Source organism: Ceratotherium simum, chromosome 5, assembly GCF_057802395.1.
Source record: "Ceratotherium simum simum isolate JZ-2026a chromosome 5, ASM5780239v1, whole genome shotgun sequence".
Taxonomy (NCBI): domain Eukaryota; kingdom Metazoa; phylum Chordata; class Mammalia; order Perissodactyla; family Rhinocerotidae; genus Ceratotherium; species Ceratotherium simum.
In genome coordinates, this window is record NC_141904.1 from 87,022,558 (window position 1) to 87,046,968 (window position 24,411).

General features: G+C 51.9%; 1 protein-coding gene across 1 annotated transcript in view; it reads left to right on the plus strand.

Annotated features, from left to right (window-relative positions):
* The first annotated feature begins 7,250 nt into the window (after positions 1 to 7,250).
* FGD5 (FYVE, RhoGEF and PH domain containing 5) overlaps positions 7,251 to 24,411 on the plus strand; it is a 117,714-nt gene continuing 100,553 nt past the window's right edge. Inside the window, 3 exon segments of the mRNA XM_004442430.3 lie at positions 7,251 to 7,392; positions 16,324 to 16,795; positions 16,797 to 18,968. Of these exon segments, the coding sequence (XP_004442487.3) occupies positions 7,380 to 7,392; positions 16,324 to 16,795; positions 16,797 to 18,968 (2,657 nt within the window). The 5' untranslated portion in view covers positions 7,251 to 7,379.

The window sequence follows — 24,411 nt, forward strand, 5'->3', positions numbered from 1 at the left end:
TCTGGCTCAGATTTGCCTGCTCCTGGACCCAGGAAGGCAACTCAGTTACTCTCCAGGGGAAGACAAGGCCTGGACGCTGATGCTGTTGCAGCCCTGGCGCTGCGGGGTGAGCAGTCCAAGGCTGCGGGAACCTGCGGGTCAGCAGCCGCAGAGGCTGTGGGGCCAGGGTCACCTTCTTGCTAATAACATGCCCTTATCCCTGTAGACAACAGGTATCCTGCTCCTTGCGGAAAACGGGAAACCCAGGGGCGCTCTGCCAAAGGAGCGGGACGGGAGGGTGGCCGGCGTTGGGCCCCAGCTTCCTGGAAGAGCCCCAGCCCGGTGGGAAAGCAAACCTGATTGTCACGCCCTCTGGGCTGGGGCAGGAGCAGAACCCAGGCTGTCTCCCCAAGCTCCCGTGGGGTTCCCACATCGCCCCCTCTCACTCATCCCAGCATACGGTGGCTGCTCCATAACTGCTCTCTCCCGTCCCTCTCCTGCTCTGATTGGGGGGTCTGCGTGCCCCAGTTCCTGGTGTACTTTGTTTGTAAACCTTTCTTAAGCACCAGCTATGTACTAGACATTTAAATGATAATGATCGTTTATGGAGCACCTCCCGTGTCCCTCTTTCCCCTCCTGAATGCTTTAGATGACTTATCTCCTTTAATGAGCAGACATCATTATCACGTCCACTTGATGGGGGGCAGTGTGCTGAAGTGGGTAGAAAAGCCGGCCCCAGAGCCAGGGCGGGGTCCCCACTTCTTGCTAGCTGGGTATCCCTGGGTGAGTGCCTCAGCCTCTCTGTGCTGTGGTAGCCTCATCTGGAGTATGGGGGTAACAACAGTGCCTACTTCATAGGTTTGTTGAGAGGATTAAGTGAGTTAATAATATATGCAAAACACTTACTGAGTGCACAGAATAAACACTCAGCGAATACTTGCTGTTATATTTGCTAGTGGGGTAACTGAGGCTAGGACTTGCCCCCTGCCCCCCCCCCCGGGTCACACCCAGGTCCCTGCGGCTCCTGACCGCCGAGTTCTGCTGCCTTTCTGGTGGACTCGGCCACGCCGCCTTCACATGCTTGCAGAGCCAGGCGCTGTTTCCGGAGGACATGGCCCCATCCAGCTCCCACGCTGGCGCAGCTCTCTGCGAGGCTTCAGGCAGGAACAGGAGCTGGATTCCCGTGGTTTTGACCTAAGGTCACCTAAGCTGTGTGCAGGGAGGTAATGAGCCCCAGATGGTCTAAGGGTAACAAAAAGATGGGAGACATTTGCTCACTTGAGAACCTGATCGTTTATGCCACATTATGCCTGTGTATGAGAGCTGTGAGGGAGGGGGCTTCAGTGGGGAGGGGCCTGGGGGTCTTAAAGGGTCCAGTGAGGGGTGACTTTGATTTCACAGGGCCCCAGGGAAACTGTCGGCCCCACAGCAGGGATTTAAGACACCTGAGGGGAGTCAGGAGGTCTGTGTTCCCGCATCAGTGCTCTCATCAAACTGACGGGTGATTTGCCGTTGGGTGGCCTGCCTCCCCAGCTGGCCTGGGAGCACTAGACGGCACAGAGGGAGTCTGTTTACTCGGTACCTGGCCCAGTGCCTGGCACAGAGTAGGCACTCAGTGCATTTTTGGAGAAGGAAGGAAGGGAGAGAGGGAGGGAGGGAGGGAGGGAGGAAGGAAGGAAGGAAGGAAGGAAGGAAGGAAGGAAGGCAGGCAGGCAGGCAGGCCACCTAGGATGGTGGTCCTGATTCTGGCACTGTGACCTGGGACAAATGTGGTATAATGTGAACAGCACAGGCCTTGGGGACAGACAGACCTAGCTTTAGTCCCAGCACCACTGCTAGCTCTGAGTCTTGAGTAAGTCGCTCACCTCTCTGCCCTCGGTGTTCTCATCTGTAAAATGGAGACTAATAAAAATCACATTTTCACAAGAAGCACGTAAAGGGTTTAGCACCATGTGCTCTCAGTATCCGTTAGTATTATCAGTGTTATCACTGCCTGCTGTTACTGCCACAGCCTCCTCATCTGGCAATGCACTAGTCCCCCAAGTTCCTTTCACCCCAAGTTCCTCAGGCTCTGAGCCTCCCACCTGGCTGTTCCTTGGACATATCAGAACCACAGTGTTGGCCCCTTGACTGCCCCTTCCAAGGCTCCTGCAGACGTGGGCTGGCTCATCACTGTGAAGCTGGGAGCGGCTGGGCATTCTGACCATCCAAGGCAGAGGGAGAGAAGGAAGGGAGGAAAAGGAAGAGGGAGAGAGAAGGACGGCCTGCTCAGGGAGGCCAGGCTCCTGGGGGGATCTGCCTTAAAGGGGTCACACCCCACCCTGCCAGGCTCCTTCAGCAAAGCAGGGAGGGGCTCCTGCCCTCAAAAGGCAAAGCAAGAGCCTGCAGCCACTTGAGGAGAAGGTGCATGGTTTCAGCGGCCACATGATTCCAACTTGGGCCTGGATGGCAGGAGGTGTGGATTCCAGCACTGGCCATTCCCCTAAGTTCACTGTGTGATCCGAGGCCAGTTATCTTCCCCTCCAGGCCTCAGCGTCCCAAACTGTCAAGTGGGCATAACATCTACCCTGGGCAGCTCAGTTTGCTGAGAGGAACAACTAAGACAGTGAGAACGATTTGGAAAATGTGAAAATCTCGGCAGACTTTTTGCCCATCACAGAGAAAACAGTGTAGCCTGGTAGTTAAGAACTCAGACCATGTTCCCAGAGTGAATGGGGTGTGAGTCCTGGCTGGGCTGTAAGGGCAAGCCACTTGCCCTGTCTGGGCCTCAGTTTTCCCATGTGTGAAATGGGGAAATAATAATCCCTGTATAGGGTTCTTGGGAAGAGTACATGTGCAAAAGGCTTGATGATGGTCATTACCCCGACATGGTCGTGTTCTTTGTGGGTATTTTCAGCCATCCCCTGAGCTCAGTGAGTGGTTATGGCTCAGTTCCATAAGGACTAAGCAAGTCCAACCACCAGTATTAGCCCCGGGTGTTTGTAAAGCCTTATGGTCTTTCACATCCATTTTCTCTTATTAGGAAAAGCAAACAAAGGAATAAGCGTTTCAACTTCACAGCCCATCACTCCAGCAATGTGTGGTTTCAGCTAAACAAGTTCAGACCTGTGTCTCTTCCCAACTGTCATTGGTACTATGATCTTTTTAAGTAGACTTTGCTTAACCTCAAATCCCCAATTCAACAGTCGTGGAAACGGCTTAGCAAAGACTGAGGTCTCTTCCTGCCCTCCCTTCTTCTTTGTGCAGGCCCTACAGTGAAGGGTAACATTGCCCATTGATTGGATTATCTGAGCCTCCCTCTCCTGCTCTGCCCTGGGGTCCTAGGTTACTTGGGTTTTACTACTAATTCCCAGAAACAAGCTCAATTTTTAAAACATATATTCTTTTTGCAGCAAATACTGAAGTGATGTATCCACTCACTCATTTGTACCCATGTTCAAACAGACACCCCCAATCTCCTCTACCACCATCTCCATTCCCTCCACCACCTCCATCACCTGACTCACCTCCACCATCTCCATCCCCTCCATTACCTTGACCAACTGCACCTCCTCCATCACCTCACTCACCTCCACCATCTCCATTCCCTCACCACCTTGACCAACTGCACCCCTCCATCACCTGACTCACCTCCACCATCTCCATCCCCTCCACCACCTCCCCACCTTGACCAACTCCACCCCTCCATCACCTCACTCACCTCCACCATCTCCATCCCTCCATTACCTTGAACAACTCCACCACCTCCATCACCTCACTCACCTCCACCATCTCCATCCCCTCCATTACCTTGACCAACTACACCCCCTCCATCACCTCACTCACCTCCACCATCTCCATCCCCTCCACCACCTTGACCAACTCCACCCCTCCATCACCTCACTCACCATCTCCATCCCCTCCATTACCTTGAGCAACTCTGCCCCCTCCATCACCGCCTCCAAATGCATCTCCACCACATCTATCAATTCCACTACCTCCACCCCCCCCACCACCAACCACCCCACGCCTGCCATCTTCACCGTGACTTCCACAGCTGCTTCTCCCACCTCCTCCACCTCCACCACTTCTGTCCCCTCACCACCTCTGCCTCCTCCACCTCCTTCACCTCCAACACCACCTCTCCCACCTCCACCTCACCTCCACCATCAGCACCTCCATCACCATCTCTACCATCTCTGTGCAGGGACTCATACGGTTTAAGAGCCCAAGTAACACAGATTCTGCTGTAGAGTTTCTATTCCAGAGGCACAAGTATTTCTCCACAAAGGGCTTGAGGCTTAAAAACTCTGTGGTGGCTCAGAGAGGAAAAGGTCATTTGAAAGGATCAAATTCAATTCCCGATTTGGGGAAACTCAGATCCTTGCCTGAAAGTGTGCATGATCTAATTCTATACCATGGGCATTAAAATACAAAAACAAAACCAAACCTGTTAGGTGTATGAAAGTGTTTGGTGAGTGCAAAAACACTACACAAGATTTTTCATAATGACAAGAAGAAAAGAGTTTAACCTCCCAGAGCCTTTCCACATTACCTAACTGAAGTGCGTTCATTCCTATCTTCAGTATGTGTGCGTTGGACACGTTGTGTGTGCCAGGCACCAACTGGCTCACGTACCAATTCAAATCAGACCTTCATGCGTGTCATGTGTTTTTAGTGAGCACCTAATATGCACCAGGAGTTCTGGCCCCCAGATATCTGGAAACTACCAACCTTCCCATCATGTATCAATAAAGAGACAGAGGTCAGGGGATTACGTTCTCACCGCAGTGAGAAACCGGGGAAACTCTGAGGTCTTTTCTCTACTTCTGCATACTTTGGCAGCACATCTGGCCACAGAGAAATGGGATGGACTGTCTGGGGCAGTGTGTCTCCAACTGTGATGTGTATGCAGAGCACCTGGAGGCCTTGTGGAAATGCAGATTCTGGTTTAGCAGGGCTGGGGTGGGGCCTGAGGTTCTGCGTGTCTAAGAAGCACCCAGCGCTGCTGCTGCTCCATGGACCAGGCTTAGAGCAGGAAGGCGTTTCATCTGTGCAGTGAAGACATCTGGTTACCTGGACCACCGGGACCAAAGGCTGGACCAAAGGTCTCCGGGTTCAGGGAGACACAGCAAGGCTGTGAGGTGCGTTGTGTCCATGTGGAATTCTGCCTCCTCTCAAGGTCCCAGCACAGCTGGTCAAGGCACAAAAATTCTAGCCTCTGCCACCTTCAATCCCAGAAAACCAAAGTGATCCTGAACAATAGTCTGAACCTCTGTCCTGGGCCTTTATTCTTGTGGGCAACACATATTATTTGAAGACCTACTAAGTGCTGGGTTCTATGTTCAGATGCCAGGGCTGCAGTAGTGAGCACGGCAGACACAGCCTCTGCCCTGGAGCCATCACCCCGGGAAGGGGTCATTTCTGGGCCTCTCGTACCCACTTGATGGGACAGGAAGGGATGGTGGTGGTAGTGGGGGGGTATGTCCCATGGTCCTCCCCCAACTTCCACACAGCAGACACCTTGGCTAAACTGCCAAAGTGAATTGAGACATCCCCCCTCCCCGCTCTTCCCACAGAGTGCTGGAATTGCTGAAAGCCCACACCCTGGACCATAGTAGACTCACAACCAAACTGCTAAATGACCAAGCCACACCTTGAGATGGGTTCTGGAGATGCAGCAAAGGCAAGAACAGAGCCGGGAAGTCTGGTTCTAACACTTAGTTTACTCAGTTCCCTCAAATGTAAAATGGGAAGAATTTTGATACCAGCTTCATAGGATTGTGGTGGGGCTTAAACGGGTCAACATGCATGTACAGAGCTCAGCAGCGTGCCAGGCACACAATGGCGCTCCATAAATGTTAGCTGCCAGATATATGAAAGACATGATCCTTGCTCTCAGCTTCCAAAGACTGAGGGAAGGAAACCCCCATACGGCATTTTAAGCACCTGTCACCCTGGCCCTTCTGTACCTCCTACTGGGAGCTTCCACCCTCTGTGTCCCTGCCAAGCCAAACCCCTCACAGCCTCCTCCAACAGGCCATGCCCTTTCACACCTCTAAGTCTGCCCCAGCTATTCCCTCTCTCTGAAAGGCCTTTCTTTTGCTTGAACTCTCTCCACTTGGGGGCCACCTCTGAGTTCCCACAAGCTCCTATGCACTTCTGTCCCCATCCCAGCACTTGTCCGGGGAAGCAGAACTATCTGCCTATGTTTGGTGGCCAATCACACAAAGAGCTCAAGGGCAAAGGCTTGGTCTGAGTCATCCACGTCACCCAGCACCCGCCTGGTCCCAGGGAGGTGCTGGCCAGCCAGTGTGCGCTGAGCAAACAAAGAAAGGCTCCCTTCAACCGGGTCTCCCTTTCAGCGTCCCCTCCTCAGGGAGGCCTTCCTTGATCACCCATTCTCTAGTCAAGTGGTTCTCAAACTTTAGCTTGCATCAGCAAGACCTGAAGGGTTTGTTAAAGAGGGGATTTCTGAATCAGTAAGTCTTGGGAGGGTCCCGAGAATTTGCATTTCTAACAATTCTGATGCTGGTCGGCACACTTTGAGAGTCACTGCTCCCCCCCATTACCCTGGTTTACCTCCCTCAAGGCACTTATCACTCTCTGAAAGGATATTTATTGCTTATTTGTCTTGCGTCTCCACTGACGTTCTCCCATCTTAGCTCCACGAGGACAAGAATCCCGGGCTGTCTCAGTCCACGCTCAGCACAGAACTTGGCTGAAGAAATGCCCGGGCTCGAAATTAAAGAGATGGATGGTCTGCTCGGCGAAGGGACCGGGAAGTCCCCAGAAGCCCAACTCGCCGGCTTCCTCTCGCCCCCCCGCCGGGATCCTAGTCCCTTGAACCTCGCGCGGTTCCCCGGGACCTCAGGCCACGGCCCCTTTAAATGCGCGCGGGGACGCCTCGCCCCTCGGCTCCCTCGATCCCTGACAGAGCAGAAAGGGAAAAAAAAGCCTTCCTCTTCGGGAGCGGGAGGAAACGTCTAGGAGGGGGGAGACGCGGCGCCCAGAGCGCAGCGCGCCGGGTGCGGAGCCCGGAGCCGACACGACGCCGCGCGCGGCCCCGGCCGCCACGCCCCCCCCCCCCCGCCCCGCCCCGGAGCCCCGCGCCCTGCTCGCCCCGCGCTCCGCGCCCAATCCCGGGTGAACTCGGCGCTGCCGCTGCCCCGGCCGCCGCCCCCGCGCCCCGCGCCCGCGCCCTCCCCGCCCCTCCCGGCCCCGCCCAGCCGCGATCCTCCCGCCCTGCGCCCCCACTTGCCCTGCGCGCCGCGCGGAGGCCGGCGCGCGCCGGGGGGCGGGGCGGGCGCGGAAGGTGCGGGCCCCGCGGCGCGGCCATGGAGTGAGGCGGCGCGGACTCGCGCTCGGACCGACGGACGCACGCGCGGACCGACGGGCGGCCGGGCTCCGCGCGCTGGAAGATGAACAGAGCAGGTAGGAGGCTCCGCGCGCCCTCGGGCGTGGAGGGACGCGCTCCCAGTCGGGGCCCGCGGGGCGCCGGCAGCGAGCGGCCGAGGTTCCTCGACCCTCCCGCTCTGCTCCGCCTCGGCCGAGCTGCGGGCGAGTCCGGAGTCCCCTCGCCGGGGAGGCTGAGAATCACCGGGGCCCCTGTCCCGGACGCCCGCCTCAGGGACGCCCCGCCGGGCTCGGCGAGGCCGCACCCGGCCACGTCCGCCCTGTCCCACTCCCGCCGCGGACGCCAGAGTGAGGGTCCCCTCGCAGCCGAGAAAGACTCGCTCTTCGCAAAGGCGTCTTGGTCGTACCCCTAAATCCTCACTCCTGCTCCTCGGGGTCCCCGCCAGGCCCTCGCTGGCCCCTCCTGGCCCACGGGATCCGTCCGGAGCCCTTCCCCACCCAGGCGCTGTTCCTGGTCCCTCAGTACCCGGCGGCGCACCCTTAAGGGAATTCCTGTTTCCTTCTCTTTCCTAGACCCCGAGACTTGGAGCTCAGTCTCCAGATGAGCATTAAAAGGTCTAAATTACCCCCACCCCCCGCAGCGCCCCCCTCCCGCGCAGCGCGCTGGCCCGGGGTCCTCGTTGTGTCTCCCACAGGGGACCGAACGTCCAGGGGACGGTCCTCGCCGAGGCTGAGCTGCCTGCAGGCGTTCCCTCCCATCTCGCGTCTCTGCCCTGTGAAGCCCACGGCCAGTTCAGGGATTCCGGAAACCCAGGATGCGTTTGACAGTATATATTAGCGATTCCTCCAGAGGGGTGCCATTTAACAGATTGAGTAACTGAGTCTCAGAGATGGGCGGTGCCTGGAACCCAGTTCTCGGGATTCCTGACTCCATCCACGGGAAGCGCAGAAAGTTCCCTCAAAGAGGCGAGTTTGCAAGGCAGCAATGCCAGCTGACTTCGTTTGCCTGCCAAGGAGCAATCGTCACTCTTTCCTCTTCTCTTAGAATTTAGTAGAAGGCAGCCCTGTCCCCGACCAACACCCTTGTCGAAATACTCCAAACACACATACTCCAAAACACACATCCCTAAAGAAACAGGAAGCCACCATTTTGTTTCTTAGAACCATATCCTGCTGCCGTGTGTGTGTGTGTGTGTGTGTGTGTGTGTGTGTGTTGTGGGTTTTTTTCTTTTGTAAATCTTTTTAATGAAAAAAGTCATTGTCTTAGGAGTGAGGTGCAGACGGGAGACGTTTGGCTGGACTAATCTGACAAGGGAGACACTCAGGGACTTGGAAGCGTGGCAGCCACCTCCCTGCGTCCAGGCCCTGTTGTTGCTGGGCCTGTGGACACCTGGCCAGTGAGCGAGTGTGGGTCACAAAATGGGGGGGCGGGGTGGAGCAGGGGTGCCACTTTGTGGGAGTGGAAAAGGCTGGGGCAGGGTCCTGGTGCCCACCAGCTGCTCCTGGAGGAAGGAGGTCGCCTCCTGCCTGTTCTGGCACAGCCCGGACAGAGTCAGGCTAGCTTTTTCCCGGACTCCTAATAAAACGCGCTTTCAGACAATGGTGAGAGCGCTTCCAGTTTTCCCACGTTTCCCTGCATGAGGCTTGGGCAGGCCCTCCCTTCTGTTTGGATCTGGGGTATGGAGTGAGCCGGCATAAACCTAGAGACAGTTTGGTCCCAGGACGTCTTGGCAGTTGCCACTCTTGGGCTCAGCCATCCTGTAATTCACCTCCAGCATGAACCTGGTTACTCCCTCAGGTGATGGCGGTGATGGAAACTTCACAGAATGACGTCTGTGTGCCATGCTCTGAACGTCCTGATCATGTGTCACGGTAGTTCAGAGACTCCTTGGGACTGAATCTCAGAACCAGCACATAGTTATGTGACCTTGAGTGGGTTACTTAACCCCTCTGTGCCTCAGTTTCTTCATCTGAAAGATGAGCATCGTAAGATCTTTTTCCTTGGGTTCCCATGATTACATAAAGCTTGTAAGGTGCTTGGAGCAGTGTCTGTCACATTATAAGTGACCAGTAAATATGAGCTAATATTTATTGGGTACTTACTTACTATGAACCAGGTACTGCTTTTCAGTGTTTTACTTGTATCAATTCACTTTTCACAGTAACCTCATGAGGTGAGTACTCTTGCTGTTCCCATTTTATAGGTGGAAAAACTGAGCTGCAGGGATTTTATGGTCACTGGCTTACTGAGAAGCCAAGACAGGATTGAAACACAGACTGTTAGCCTGAGAGCCTGCTTTTTTATCCAGTGCCTGACACATAGCAGGTACACAGGAAGTGTTTGCCCATTGACTTAAGTGTCTTATGATGTCTGTTTCCCTTGAACTTCTCATCAGCCTTATGAAGAAAGGGGGTATTTCTTCCATTTCACCAAGCAAGAAACTGAGGCCCAGAGAGGCAAAGTGGCATGCCCAAGATCACCAGAGAGGCAAAGTGGCATGCCCAAGATCACGTAGCTGATGTGTGGCAGAGCTGGGATTGGAGCCCAGGTCTGTCTGAGCCTGGCCCATGCTCGTCCCACTCTGTCCCAGGCTGTCTTCCCAGTAACTGGCCTGTCGTGGGTCACTAGACTAGCTTAACAGCCGCCTAATTAGAAATCATCAGGCTTGGCTTGGACATTCCAGCAGGCACCCAGGCGTGAAAGTGAAATTAAGATGCAACAGGAAGGTGAAACTGGAAGAGAGTTACTCTTGGAACATATGGTTATGAGAGTTCCAGGGGGAGTATAGTGACTTGCAGTTGAAACAGACTCGGGACGAGATGGGGATAGCAGGGGACATCATAACACGAGCCGTGAGTTTAGTAGACTGTAGTCGGCCAGAGCAGAAGGCACTTTCTGACTGTTTGGTGCAGTCCCCTCACTCTACAGGTGGGGAAACAGGCTCAGAGAGGGGAAGGGACTTGCCCAAGGTCACACCTCCAGTTAGTAGCAGAGCCAGGAGTGGAGATCAGAGTTCCTGACTCCCAATCCAGTGCTCCTTCCAATACCCCTTCTAATTTAACCTCTACATAGCTGACGAGGGAGCAGCAGCATGAATCTGTGAGTGAGAGATATTTAGTTAAAATAGAGAGAGAAAATATAAATTGGTACCAGGGGGCTGGCTGGGGATGATTTCTATCACCAGAAGCTGTTAAAAATCTCTTCCTCCTGTCACTGTGGTTTCCCCACCCCCCAGTTGACTCTTGGCATCTTGGCTGGAACGGTGTTCTGCATTCGAGTCATCCTCAGGCACAGCAAATTGCCATGAGGTCCTGGGTGTTAGTAACTCAGGGTGGGGAGGGTGTGACTCCCAGGCTCTGTGATAACAGGAAGAGAGAAGGTTCATGCAGCAGCCAGAAGGAATCTGGAAGCAGCAGAGGGTCTGCCAGCTCCATCCATGCTGGGTTCTGGACCGTCAGAAAGTTAAGCTTAATCCAGAGGAGGAAATCCCAGCTCTGATTTATCCTGTAGTCCTCCATCCCTGCCATACTCTAAAGCTCAGCCAAACTGGACTCTTGGTCACACTCCCAAAGGGCTCACATCTAAATGCCTCTGGGCCTCTGCACGGTCTGTTCCCTCTGCCTGGAATACCCAACCTCTTTTTTTTTTGTGAGGAAGATTAGCCCTGAGCTAACATCCAATGCCAATCCCCTTCTTTTTGCTGAGGAAGATTTGCCCTGGGCTAACATCCGTTCCCATCTTTCTCTACTTTATATGTGGGACGCCTGCTGCAGCATGGCTTGAAAAGCGGTGTGTCGCCCCGGGATCTGAACCTATGAACCCCCGGGCCACCGAAGTAGAGTGCATGCACTTAACTGCTATGCCACCAGGCCGCCCCCTGCAACCTCTTTTTTGATTATGAAAATCTTCCCTGTCCGTCAACATGCACCCCGTTGCTCCCTCTTTCCTGGGTCTTCACTAGGCAGAATTGGTCTGAGACCCAAATAACCTTGTACTGAGGGCAAGGGCTCTATCCCATTTCTTTTTGTGAGGGAGGCAGGAAGGGAGCAGAGCTGGAGGCTCTCACACTCCCTTCATTTTCTGCCTTCCCTCCTCAGTCTTTTTTGCTGGCTCCTTCTCGTAACCTTGGCCCTGCTGTTTTCTCTGTCCACACTCATTCACTTGGTGATCTCACCAGGCTTATGCCTTAAATTCCATCTCTGGGATGGATGCCTCCAGCCAGCCCTCTCCTGGGAACCCAGACGGGTATATCCCAGGGCCCACTCCGCATCTCCACCCAGGTGTGTGAGAGGTAACTCAGATTCAGCACGTGCAAAGTGAGATTCTGGTTTTCCCTCCCCAGCACCCACAGCCTTCCCCCGTTCAGTTGGTGCCACTTCACTTTCCAGCTGCTCCTACTCGCAACTGTGGTGTTGTCCTTGACTTCTCTCTCTCACCCCATAGCCACTCTGTCAGCACATCCTGCCGGCTCTACCCTCGTGTTCGGAATCTGACTCCTTTTTACACTTTCACTGCTCCCGCCTGGTCCAAGCCTCCATCATCTGTTGCCTGGATTATTGCAAGAGCCTCCTCACTGGTCTCCCTGCTTCATCCTCACCACTTCTACTCCATCCTCACAGTTTCTGTTCCATCCTCAGTGCTTCTGTTCCATTGTATACTCTTTTGTTCTATCCTCAGTGCCTCTGTTCCATCCTCAGTGCTCCTGTTCCATCCTCAGTGCCTCTGTTCCATCCTCAGTGATTCTGTTCCATCCTCAGTGCCCCTGTTCCATCCTCAGTGCTCCTGTTCCATCCTCAATGCTTCTATTCCATCCTCAGCACTTCTGTTTAATCCTCACCACTTCTGTTTATTTCAGCACATTAGCCAGAGCATGTATGTCCTTCTGCTGCTCAAGGCCCTGCATGATCTACAACCTCCCCGTGACCCCTCTGACGTCATCGCCTGCTTCCCCGCTCCGTCGCTCCCTCCCTCCCTTCCAGCCACTCTGGCCTCCTTGAACACGCCAAGTGAGTCCTGGCTCCCTCACCTCTTTCAAGTCTTTGCTCTAATGTCCTCTCAGTGAGGCCTGTCCTGGTGACTCTATGCAAAATTGCAAAAACACCCAACTCCAGTCTTGTTCCATGGACTTATGATCATCTAACGTATAGTATGTAATGTACTTACTCTTCTTATTGCTTATCTCCCACCACTAGAATGTAGGGTCCACGAGGGACGGGGTCTTGGTTTTGTTTATTGATGTATCCAAAGAATCTAGATGAGTGCCTGGCACATAGTAGGTGCTCAATAAATCTCTCTTTAATGGACTTGGATTAAAGGAGGTTGGATGAGAGCAAATGAAAGCCAATCATTCACCTTGTGGTCAGGTCAGGCTGGACTCAGCCTTACGTAAGTTTCTCACCTAGCTGTCCTGGTCTCTCTGGCCTCAGCTTTCCTGCATTTTACCCTTCTCTGCCTCACCAGAAGCTGGGAGCCCTGAGTCTCCACTGTAGAAGAAATGCTCAGTGGCAAAAGGGTGAAGGCAGAGGTTCACGTGACTGGACCAGGAAGCAGGAAATCCACATTCTACCTGGGCCCTGCTCCAGACATGCTGAGTAGCCCCATGCCAGTCACCTGCCCTCTCTGTGCCTCAGTTTCCTCATCTTTCAATGAGGGGTCAGACAAGGCCTTTCTGATTCTGGCATCCTTTGTTGTCAGAGGGGATGCAGCTTCAGAGCTGGAAGCAGGGTGTGGACGCTGATTATCTTTCCTAGGGGCTTCTGTGGGGAAGGCATTTTCTTGCAGGATCATACCTCAGATGCCCACGGGAACCTTTGCCGAGACAGCCCCCACAGATCGATAGCTTGATTGGATGAAGGAGGGTGTGGGGCTGGGGGCGATGCAGCCAAGGTGACGGTCATTTTTCATGGCGCTCCTGTCCCTCTGTCAGGTCTCATGGCACCCATGCGAAATACCACCTGTTAAGGATGAGAAATGAGAGTCCCCACCCCCAAAGAAGAATTTTCCTGCCAATGCCTGACACCTGATACTGAAAGCTTGAGGCTACTATTACCTAATAGGTCAGTGTAGAGCAAGACTCATACCAGGGGAAGATGTCCGGTAGGCAAAGCCTGATTTTATTAGAACAATAACAGCTACTGTTTATTGAGTACTCCTATGTGAAGGCCTGCTACTAAGCACTTTAAATGTATTATATATCTTTTAATCTTCATAACCTCTTGAGAGTAGGTGTTACTGTTGTCCCATTTTACAGATGAGGAATCTGAAGCTCCGTTTCATAGATTTTAAGTGGCAAAGTCAGGATTTGAACCCAGATCAGCAAGGCTCACTCTTCTACTCCACACTGACAGGTAGCTGAAGATTAGCTGTTTAAGCTCCAAATATTTGTGGGGTGTGTGTTTGTTTGTTTTGCAGTTGACTGATTTGGACAGATACTTTTCTAAACTAGGACGTATTTGATTGCTTATGGAAACAAGGAGTTGGGAAGTCACTTATTCTCTCTTGAAGCCTCCAGGTTATCATCTAGATGTCAGTGGCCGGCCTGGTGTGGATGCAGATGAGTGTGGGTGTGGGTTGAGGGTTGATACAGTGAGTGCTTTAGCCTTTAGAATCTTGGCAGCTGTGCATCTTCTCGCCGGTTTGTGCCGTCGGCTTCCACATCTTAGAACTGGCAGTGTTCCCGCTCTCACTGCCTCCCCTCGGCCCCTTCTGAATAGCTGTGCACTGGGCAACCAGACAGCTAAGTTCATTAGATTTATGTGCAGAGTACAAGGAAAGAGGCTCTGAAATCAAGCCCTTTCGGGGACAGAGTACATGGCCTTTATAACCCTATATTATTGCTATTCCTATACTATTGCTATATTATTATTTCCTTTGGGGCTTCCCCAGCTGAATTTTACATAGTTCTGCCAGTTTAGGGGAGATGATATTGGCTTTAGCTTCAGACATATTGAAATTGAGGTGCCATTGGGCCAGTCCCGTGGAGATGGGTAAAATCAGTTAGAGCTGTGCTGGCCAGTCCTTTAGCCACCACCCACATGTGGCTCCTGAGCACTTGAAATGTGGCTACTCTGACTTGTGATGTGCTGTAAGTGTAAAATATACATTAGATTTTGAGGACTTAGTACAAAAAAGAATGTCCAATGTCTCACTAGTGAATTTTGTATGTTGATTACATGTTGGTCCAAACATAATTCATTCATTACATGCTGATATACGAAAAGATAATATTGGGGATATACAGAGTTGAAAGAATGTATCATTAAAATTAATTATACCTGTTTCCTTTTTGCTTTTTAATGTGGCTAGGAGAAAATTTAAAATTACATATGTAATGATAAATGTGGCTCACATATTTCTGTCAGACAACTAGGGTTGGATGCTGTGAGGATTTAACTGGGAGTCAGATGCGTGGGCAGGAGAGGAGTTTGCTGACAGACCTCCAGGACCTCTGCTCCATCTTCCTTCTGTCACAAGCCAGGCTGGCCTTCTGAGGCTGCGCTGTGTGAAACCCACCGTTCGTAGGGTAGGACTGGGAGATGAGACTGGGCTGAAGAGGAGACTGTACATCCTAATCTGTGGGCACTGGGGAGCCGGGCACTGCTTTTGAAGCAGAGACGTCAGGATGGAGTTGCAGTCCTGGGACTCTGCATTCCTCATGCTGCCTGCAGTGTGGCTGGGGGCTTGGAAACACAGGAAGGTGGTGTGGAAGCGAGGGCTGGCTTGGGGCAGGAGAGATGCTGAGCTTGGAGTGGGCAGCTACTCCCTTGAGCCTTCCACTTGTCCAGGTCCCTCCCATCCTGCAAAATTTAGCTGCAAGTTCACCTTCTCCAGGAGGTCTTCTCCAGCCGTGGCAACTCTCGCTTCTCTAACTCCTGTTGCATGTGTGGTTTGTACCACATCTTTTTTTTTTGAGGAAACTTGGCCCTGAGCCAGCATCTGTTGCCTATCTGCATCCTTTTTTCCCTTTTCCTCCCCAAAGTCCCAGTAGATAGTTGTATGTCATAGTTGTACATCCTTCTAGTTGCTGTATGTGGGATGCAGCCTCAGCATGGCTGGATAAGCGGTGCGTAGGTCCATGCCCGGGATCTGAACCAGCAAACCCCCAGCTGCCGAAGCAGAGTGCATGAACTTAACCTCTGTGCCACTGGGCCGGCCCCGTGTACCACATCTTTTATTCTGCCATGGTTAGTAGATCCTCAGCGTCCACAAGGGAAGAGACATTTTTCAAATATCCATGTTGAAAAATACTATATAATTTCTCCCGTGAGATTTGGACGCCTGTGAAATTTGGATGCAGGGCAGTTAGCTGGACACCAGTCTTGACGCATGTGGAACTCAGAGGGGACCCTCAGAAGAATCATATGTCTCTGTCACACACCTTTGGTGTATCATTCTTGAGGGAATAAGATGATGGCTATTCAGTCATAATATTCCAGGGGTCTGCAGTGCTCTCCTCCAGTTGCTCTGTTAGTCTGGTCTCCCTAACTCAACTGTGAGTGCTCAGCAGAGGTATTCTTCTCTTCTTGACCCTGGAAGGCCCTACCGTCTACAGTGCTGTGCATGTGGATAGTAGGGATCCAATGAATTAACTGTAGAATGAAGGTAAGCTGCATGAGGATAGCTGGGATGGCGACTGTGGAGGTCAGCATCGTCTCGTGAGTACCTGGCACGTGGAAAGCATTTACTCTGTCGTTGTTGAATGGAGGAGTGCAATGATTGGACACCCGTATCTGAGGCGTACAAGATGTCAGTCACTTGGGTTTTGTTAGCTGGACTGTGTATAGAACAAAAGTCTGTTCACTTTGTTTACAGAATGAATCTTTAGTGGAAGGTCAAAGGATTTTAAAGATGATGGTGGAGGGCAACTTAAGACAGAATGTAGTAGATTGTGTTCCTGTGGGTTGGGAAAGCATCTTCAGTGTTCTCTCAAAAATGGTAATCAGGAGACTCTGAATGGGAATAAAGGTAACTGTACTTTTTGTCGCCTTTTCTCTATTTTCATCCTTTAGATTCACCAAAACCACCAGTTGCTCCCAAGCCAAAGACTGCCAGTCCCCTCACGCCAGTGACGGCACCTAAATTTCCTTCGTCACCCTGGCCTGATAGTCTTCCTAGTCCCAACTCCATGTCTAGGGGACCGAAACTCCCCATTGCCCCTAAGCCCAGGCTGGCCACCCCCAACGAGTGGAGAGCCAGCATGTGCATGATCAACAGCTTGAACAAATGCAGCAATGGGAAGCTGCTCTGTGTAGACAGGGGGCTTTATGAAGAGCACCAGTCCAACCTGGAATGTTCCGAGTCTGAGGCAGACAAGGATTACATCGTGGTCCCCAGGGCTCCACCGAGAGAGGGCAAACCCAGGAATGGGGACCCCGTGGAGAATGCAGTCATGGTGCCTCTGGATGCCACTGGGGAAGAGGCCTGCCAGGAGGGAGGCGAGGAGTGTGACACAGAGAGGACGGGAGTGGCTGAGGACTTGGAGTGGAGCGGGTGACAAAGGCGTAGCCCCCACTCCTGAGAACGTGGAGGAGGAGGACTGTGCCCGTGACGCAGCGGCGGAGGAGCAGTTCACAATTGAAGAGGAAGGGAAGCTGGTGGAGGAACACACGTTCAGCCTGGAGGACAAGGGCCCTCGGGATGGAGAGGCAGTCTTTCTGAGTGATATCATCCTAACTCATGTCAGTTTAGAGGATCCAGCAGCTCCTGAGGAGGAGCCTGGGCCCCCTGGGACACCCAGGGAGGCAGAGGAGAATGGCGAGGAAGGCTGTGCCAGTGCAGAACCCGGGGTGCCAGATGCTCGTGTAGATGCCAGCAGGCCCGCCGAGGGGGACACTGAAGATGCCAGCGAGGATCCACCGGAGAATGAGGGATTGGCCCCGGGCATCTGGGAGGTGGAGATGGCCACAGACAGCCCTGAAATCTCTGAGGAGTGTGAGGACGCCACAGGCGGTGGTGACCAGAATGATCAGGATGAGCCACCTGAGCAAAATGAGGACACTGACCAGGAAGAAGTGGCAGCAGTCACCCAGGAGGCGGGAGAAGACCCTCCAGAGAGCGAAGACCCCGTGCAGGATGAACCTGCTGAGGAGAGCTGCCAGATCATTCCTTTTGAGAGTGACTGTACGGAGGACTTCGTGGCCTCACTCTCTACGAGTCCCTACGAGTTCTTCCCGACCGAGAGCACCTCCTTCTGTAGCGAAAGCTACTCTCCTTTTTCCGAGTCAGCAAGAGGCTTAGAGTCTGAGCAGGAAGCACAGTCGAGAGGACCTGTGGAGCAGGACCCTGTGGCTGGAACTTCATGTGGCCAGTGTGGCTCCCTGCAGGGTGGCACTGAGGAGGGCCCCGCTGTTCCTGATGCGGTCGTGCCAGAGGATGAGGATGCTGTGGATGATGCGCTCACCAACCCCTATGAGATGGGAGTTGGCCTGGCGTGTGGGGCTGACCCTGCAGAGGGAGGGGGACCTGAGACATGGGCTGCATCAGATGTCCTGGGTGATTCTGGCGTGATAGAAGAAATGGACTCTGATGCTGAGGGTGGCCTGGTCCCCGTCGACAGAAAGAACATCATCACGAGGGCCAGGCCCCACTCTGGGAAGGTGGCTGGTTGTGTTTCAGAAACTGACCTGGAAGAAACTGGACCAGAAGCTGGCTCATCAGCTGTTGGCATTGGAGGTGCCAAGGAGGTGAGAAAGATGGTTCTGTCATTGGAGGGGAAGCCACTGGAAGCCAGCAGGGCCTTGCCAGCAAAGCCCAGAGCCTTCACTTTATACCCTCGATCGTTCTCCGTGGAAGGCCGAGAGATTCCCATCTCCTTGTACCGGGAGCCGGAGGCATCTGGCTTAGATGACCATAGGATCAAAAGGAAAGATGACAACCTTTCTCTGCTGTGTATGATTGGCTCCTCTGGGAGTTTCTCCCAGAGGAACCGCCTTCTATCCAGTGGCACCTCGACACCGTCTTCCATGGTCGACATCCCACCCCCTTTTGACCTGGCCTGTGTCACCAAAAAGCCCATCACAAAGAGCTCTCCCTCGCTCCTGATCGAGAGCGAGCCCCCAGACAAGCACACCAAGAAGAAGAAATCTTCCTTCAAGCGGTTCCTGGCGCTGACGTTTAAGAAGAAGAGCGAGAGCAAAGTGCACGTGGATGTTGGTGTGTCTTCCAGGTCCTCCTCAGAGTCCAGCCACCATGGGCCTTCCAGGCTGCTGGAGATTGACCACAGGAGCCTCAGCAGCTCCCCTCAGCTTAAGGCTCGGACTGGCAAGCTCTGGGCTCCCGAGTCACCCTCCTCCCTCATCTTCTACAGGGATGGCAAGAGGAAGGGCATCCCCTTCAGCAGGACAGAGTCCAGAGTGGAGTCCTTTGAAGACTCCTCCCGGCCCCCCTTTCTGCCCTTGCCCCTGACCAAGCCAGGGTCCATCTCGTTTCCCAACGCCGACACTTCGGACTACGAGAACATTCCAGCCATGAACTCGGACTACGAAAACATCCAGATTCCGCCCCGGAGGCCAGCAAGGGCCGGGACATTTACGAAGCTGTTTGAAGATCAGAGCAGAGCCCTGTCCACAGCAAACGAAAACGATGGCTACGTGGACATGAGCAGCTTCAACGCCTTTGAGAGCAAACAGCAGAGTGCAGAGCAGGAAGCAGAAAGGTACTGTGACATTGTGTTTTCTTTGTTGTTTGGCGAGTGTAACTATCCAAGAGGCAAGCTTAGGTGTAGGGGGCAGAATGGACTTGCCTTTTTAGCCTCAAGCTCTATTTCTTTCTAGCTGTGTGACTTGGGGTGAGTGGCTTTACCTCTCTGAGCCTCAGTTACTGTGTCTGTGAAATGGGATTCATGCTACCTCCTGGCAGAGTTTGAGAAGATCAGAGTAATCTATGTGCAAAGTGTTGTCTAAAATGCCAGATACAGTACAAATGTGAGCATTTGTATTTCCATTGTTTGGGAGACATTTCTCATCTCCTAGGTAGATGGCTTTGCTACTCCCCTGTGGGGAGGTCACCAAGAGAGAAGGTTCTGGAATCTTGCCAAGCTAAGTATCTTTCACCATCAGGAAAATACCCTAAATTGAGATTGATACCTTTTTATTGTGTAAATGAACACTCTATTCAAGGGAACTAGAAAAGACTATTTAAATTGCTTAAAGAGCTAAAGGTGCCCTGAGCTAAATTTCTGAGTAGAAGTCTTTAAGAGGTTCGTCCAAGTGGATTTTTCTTTTCTTTTCTTCTTTGGACTCATGCAGCTTGGAAGTGAGAGTGAAACACTGGAATTATTGATGACAGTGGGATTTTCTGACCCCACCTTCCCAAGGCTGACTGAATGCCCTTCTTGATTATCCCAAGTGGATATTTGCCAAATCTTGCTGTTCCTTATACGTTGTGGATGCAACTTAACGGTGATGCAGTTCCACCTCAGCCGTTTACACTCTTTGGGGGCGCCTGGTCTGAATTGCTGAAAAGCCAAGATGGTGGAGATTGTAAAGGAAATCCTGATTCTTTCCCCTCGTGTGCAGTAACTTACCCGCCAGGCCTGCACAGCCTTGCTGCTGGGAATTCCTAGGGGGCCTGCAGTCATGAATAGATAAGAATGCTTTGCAGTTAGCATTATCTGTTGCCAGAGTGTAGACGCTCAAAGTGTTTGTGTAGTTTATTCTTCTGAGTTTTTTACGTGGTCCCCTGGCTCCATCTTCTCCTGACCGCAAGTCTGGGTAAGGCTAAAATCGGTTCTTTCTGGGATGAAAGGGTGTTTGCTGGAGCAAAGGTGAACACCAACACTGCCAGAGGGACCAAGTGTAATTTGGAGAATGTGGACGTGCAAACTCTAAGAGGGTGAGCGCAGCAGAGCCGACAAGTTCACTGCGTTAGTGGTGACGCAGCCCTAGCAAGTGCCTCTGAGCGCTAATGAAAATAGAGCCAAGCTTTGAAACCTTAAGATCTCCATGCTGGAAAGGACCTCAGAGGGCCCATGGTCAAACCGCCACCTCTAACAGGTCTCTCTCTTAACCCAGTCTGTACCTGAATTCCTCAAGCCACAGGGAACTCACCACCTCCCAGAGCTGCCTCCTCTGTAGCTAGGTACTCTGATTAAGTTCTTGCTGACTGAGGCAAAAGCTGTCTCCCTCTAACATCCCTACCCCACACGTGCTGGCTCACCCGCTCAAGCCCAGGGAGAGCTCATATCCTCTTTAGTATGACAGCCGTTCAGAAATTGGAACCTGCTTCTGTAGAATCACAGAAGTTTAGAGCTGGAAGGAAACTTCAGACAACATTTGGTCCTGTTACAGAGGAGGAAACTGAGGCAGAGAGAGGGAAAACGACTTGCCTAAGGTCTCTCAGCATTTAGTGGAGAAATAAGTGCCAGGACTCAGATTTCCTGACTCCTGGTTCAGGAATTTGCAGTGAATTATGCTAAGGGATGCCAGGTCTGGTTGTGCACTCTGTGCACTGCACAACTGCTTTTGGTCCATATATGGTGCCCCATGGGGTTATGCAGTGTGCAGGCTGCTTGGCCGTATGTAAGGCCCTGTTGTCTTGATCTGTATTTTGTCCAAAAAACAAAAACACTTCCTTAATAGCATGACAGGAAGGGAATAAAATACCTGAGACAATGCTAATGCTACCATGTCTTGACTGCCTGCTGTGTGCCAGGCAGTGGACTAGGTGCTTTCCCTGCATTATATCACATTTGCTGCCACAGCCTGGGGCCTTGGTTGAGTGTCCTGAACTGTCAGACTGCATTTCAGAAGCGCTGTTACTGATGCTCTTTCACCGAAGGCCAGGCCGACTGGGATAAATCTCCTGGGCAGGAATCACATCCTCTTGGACGTCAGTCAGTGAGCAAAGCTTTCTTCTGTTTTCCTGCATGAAAGAGATGGAAGCAGAGGGGGAGAAAAATCCCCACTTTGGGCTGGAACAGGTCTGGGCAAGGGAGGTTTCAGACACGTCAAGTTGAGGGGCATGAGGGCCTGCCATGGGGTGGGGGGCCCACTGCCTCTTTGCCTGGATGGGAGCTCGGAGAATCTAGTGGAGGGGTGCTGCTGATATGAGACGCGTGCCCGGGGGTGCTTCGGGTTGGACGGGACGGGACAAGAGGGTGGAGAGGCGGTTCCTTCCTCCCGCTACTTGTCCTGCCCCACATCTTGCTTCGGCGTGAGGATCAGAGGCAGAAGCCAAGATAAATATCAACAGTCCTGAGAGCACAGAGCAGTGCATCAGGAGACCCGTGGGTTCAAGCCCGCCCAGTCACTGAACTGCTGTGGGATCTTGGAAAAGCTGGGCCACATTGCTCATCTGTAAAATGTTAGGGTTGGAGCAGGTCTGTATTTTTCAACCATTCGCCTTTCTTGTACCAGCTTGATATTTCCGTTATATCACCTATATTATCACTCACTTATTATTTGTCTTTAAAGCAGTCTATCTTTTTTACTTAAAAAATGTTTAGAAGAGAAATTTTATGTCACTATTGGGAAATGGAAAACTATTATTTGCCATAAATAGAAAGCAACTGTACAAATAAGATACAAAGAGTAATAAAATAACAGGGGTAAAGTCTAGCTTGAGGTCATTACTTGCCAAGGCCGTGAGCTGGAGGCCTGGTCCCTTTGTTAAACAGGGAGAGGTGTTAAAGCCATCCTGGCACCACAGAGACTTTCTACTTGGCATAATCAGAAGGATTCAAAAAAACTGAAAAGGGAATAACTCTTGTGATGTGATTATTTAAGTCTGAGTCCTTTTTCCACTGAAAGTACCTCCCTTCAGCAAATGTGTAGAGTGTATAATAGAATTCAGAGACCCCCTAGAGACCCCTAAATCAGAGCAGCAGCACAGGGTCTGATGGATGATTACGTTTCTTTTATGCAGTTGCTTCCTTTGAGATTTGTATACACAGATAATAACATTTTAGGAGCTACAATAATATTCTTATTATCAATCTTCTATCTTATAATTATTATTGTATACGTTGTTACCTATGTACGTTTTTCCCATGGTATACCAAAAAAGGTTTTGTCATCCTTTAGTTTAAAGTGTATCCCGGGGCCGGCCCGGTGGCGCAAGCGCTTAAGTGCGCGCTCCGCTGCTGCGTGGCGGCCCGGGGTTTGCCGGTTCGGATCCCAGGCGCGTGCTGATGCACCGCTTGTCAGGCCATGCTGTGGCGGTATCCCATATAAAGTGGAGGAAGATGGGCACAGATGTTAGCCCAGGGCCAGTCTTCCTCAGCAAAAAAAGAGGAGGATTGGTAGATGTTAGCACAGGGCTGATCTCCTCAGAAAAAAAAAATAAATAAATAAAGTGTATCCATAAAACAGTCTTTTTTTCCTGACTGACCCTTGTGCAAAAAAAAAAAGGACTAGAGATCTAGCCCAGCGCTGTTACTTTTCAAATAGGATGTTTATGTCCTCATACTCTTGGTTGGAGAAACCTGGTCTTTAATTCTGAATATCCCCTGGCAACTCAGTGTGTTGGTTACGTACCAGGAGCTTAATAAATGTATGTTGATGACCAGGGGTTTCATGATTCCATGCAAACTGGTGATTTTGAGCTTCACCAGGGGGAAGAACTATCATTTATTAAGTGCCTGTCTTCAGCAACGCAGTGCCAAGTACTTTGTATACACTTATTAAATATCCATTTGATGCAAAGCACTGCACAAACTGGTTTGTCCTAAGTGTCTCATTTAAATCCCTGTAATTGTGTGTTTGTTTTTTGCATGATGATGATAATCACTCAGCACTGTCATCAGTACAGATCCCTGATGCCACCCTTCCCCCAGGTTTCATTATGAAAATATTCAAACTTACAGAAAAGTGGAAAGAGGTTTTTACAGTGCACGTCCATGTGCCCACCGTCTAGATTGTTCTCTTAACATATGGCTGCACTGGCTTTTCTCCTCTCTTTCTGCCCAGTGCTCTCTCCGTCCATTAATGCATGTTGTTTTTGATGCATTTGTGGTGGCTTTTTATGTTTACAGATGAGGACACTGCAGCCCAGGGAGGGCCTGTGAGAGCACCGTGGCTGAGCATGAAGGCTTTTGAGCTGAGCTGCCTGGGTTTCAGTCTACACTCCACCACTTACTATCTGTGTGACCTGAGACAAGTCATTTCCCTCTGTCTGCCTCAGTTTCTTTATCTGTAAAAGGGGATGATAATAGTACCTGCCTCATAATGTCATTAAGACTACATGAGTTGACACAGCACATAGTGAACTGATCAGTAAGCGTTAGCTGTTATTAAGTGACAAGGTCAAGGTCACCTAGTGGTGGATGCAGGATTTGAATTTGATCCCAGAGGTGGGTGGAGAATCTGGTCCCTTTCGCAGTGGGTTGTCTCTGTTTCTGTCTTTCTCTGTTAAGACAATTCCTCTGCGTGTGTTTGACGCAGGGTTCAGGACATCACATCTGTAAAACCTGGACCCGGAATTTGCGAGCTTCAGCTATGGGTGTAGGTGAGGGGATATGGACTGTCGTCTATCACACGGGTAGTAAATGGCCAAAACAAAAATTCGAACCCAAGTCTTTCTGACTCTCAATCCAGTGTTCTTTCCACTTCTACCCATTTTCCGTGGTTGAAAAATGCCACATCACTTGTGGTCTTCGTCCGACAGCTGGAGAGGGTCTCCCTTGCAGGAGACAGGCTGGTAGAGCCACCAGCAAATGTGGGCTTTGCTTGTTGGTCACGAGGGCTCGAGGAAGAGAGGAAGGGCGCTTTCCTTTCCTTTCTCATGGCTGGTGGGTTGTTGCTCTGTGGGCAGTCCACCAAGAAGACTGCAGGCTTTCCTGGAACTTGCTCACGAGGTGCTCAGATGTCCTTCCCTCCCCCAGGCCACAGTGGGGACCCTTGCCCTCCCGTGGCCAGCCGTGCCTGTGGAGCAACCCAGAGTTCTGGGTTTGGAGCAGGTCGTCTGCTTGGGATGGCACTGGTGATTAGGGGAGCTTCAGATGACTCAGCCCACCCACACGGCAGCTCGGGAGTGCCTGTGCCTTCCAGAGAGAGCTGTGGAAGGTCCGAGGGCCAGCGTTTCAGGACTCCCTCTCCCAGCCCGGGGTCCTTACAGAGCTGTATGTTGCTGGAATGCAGCTCGAATTATGTGCTTGCGAG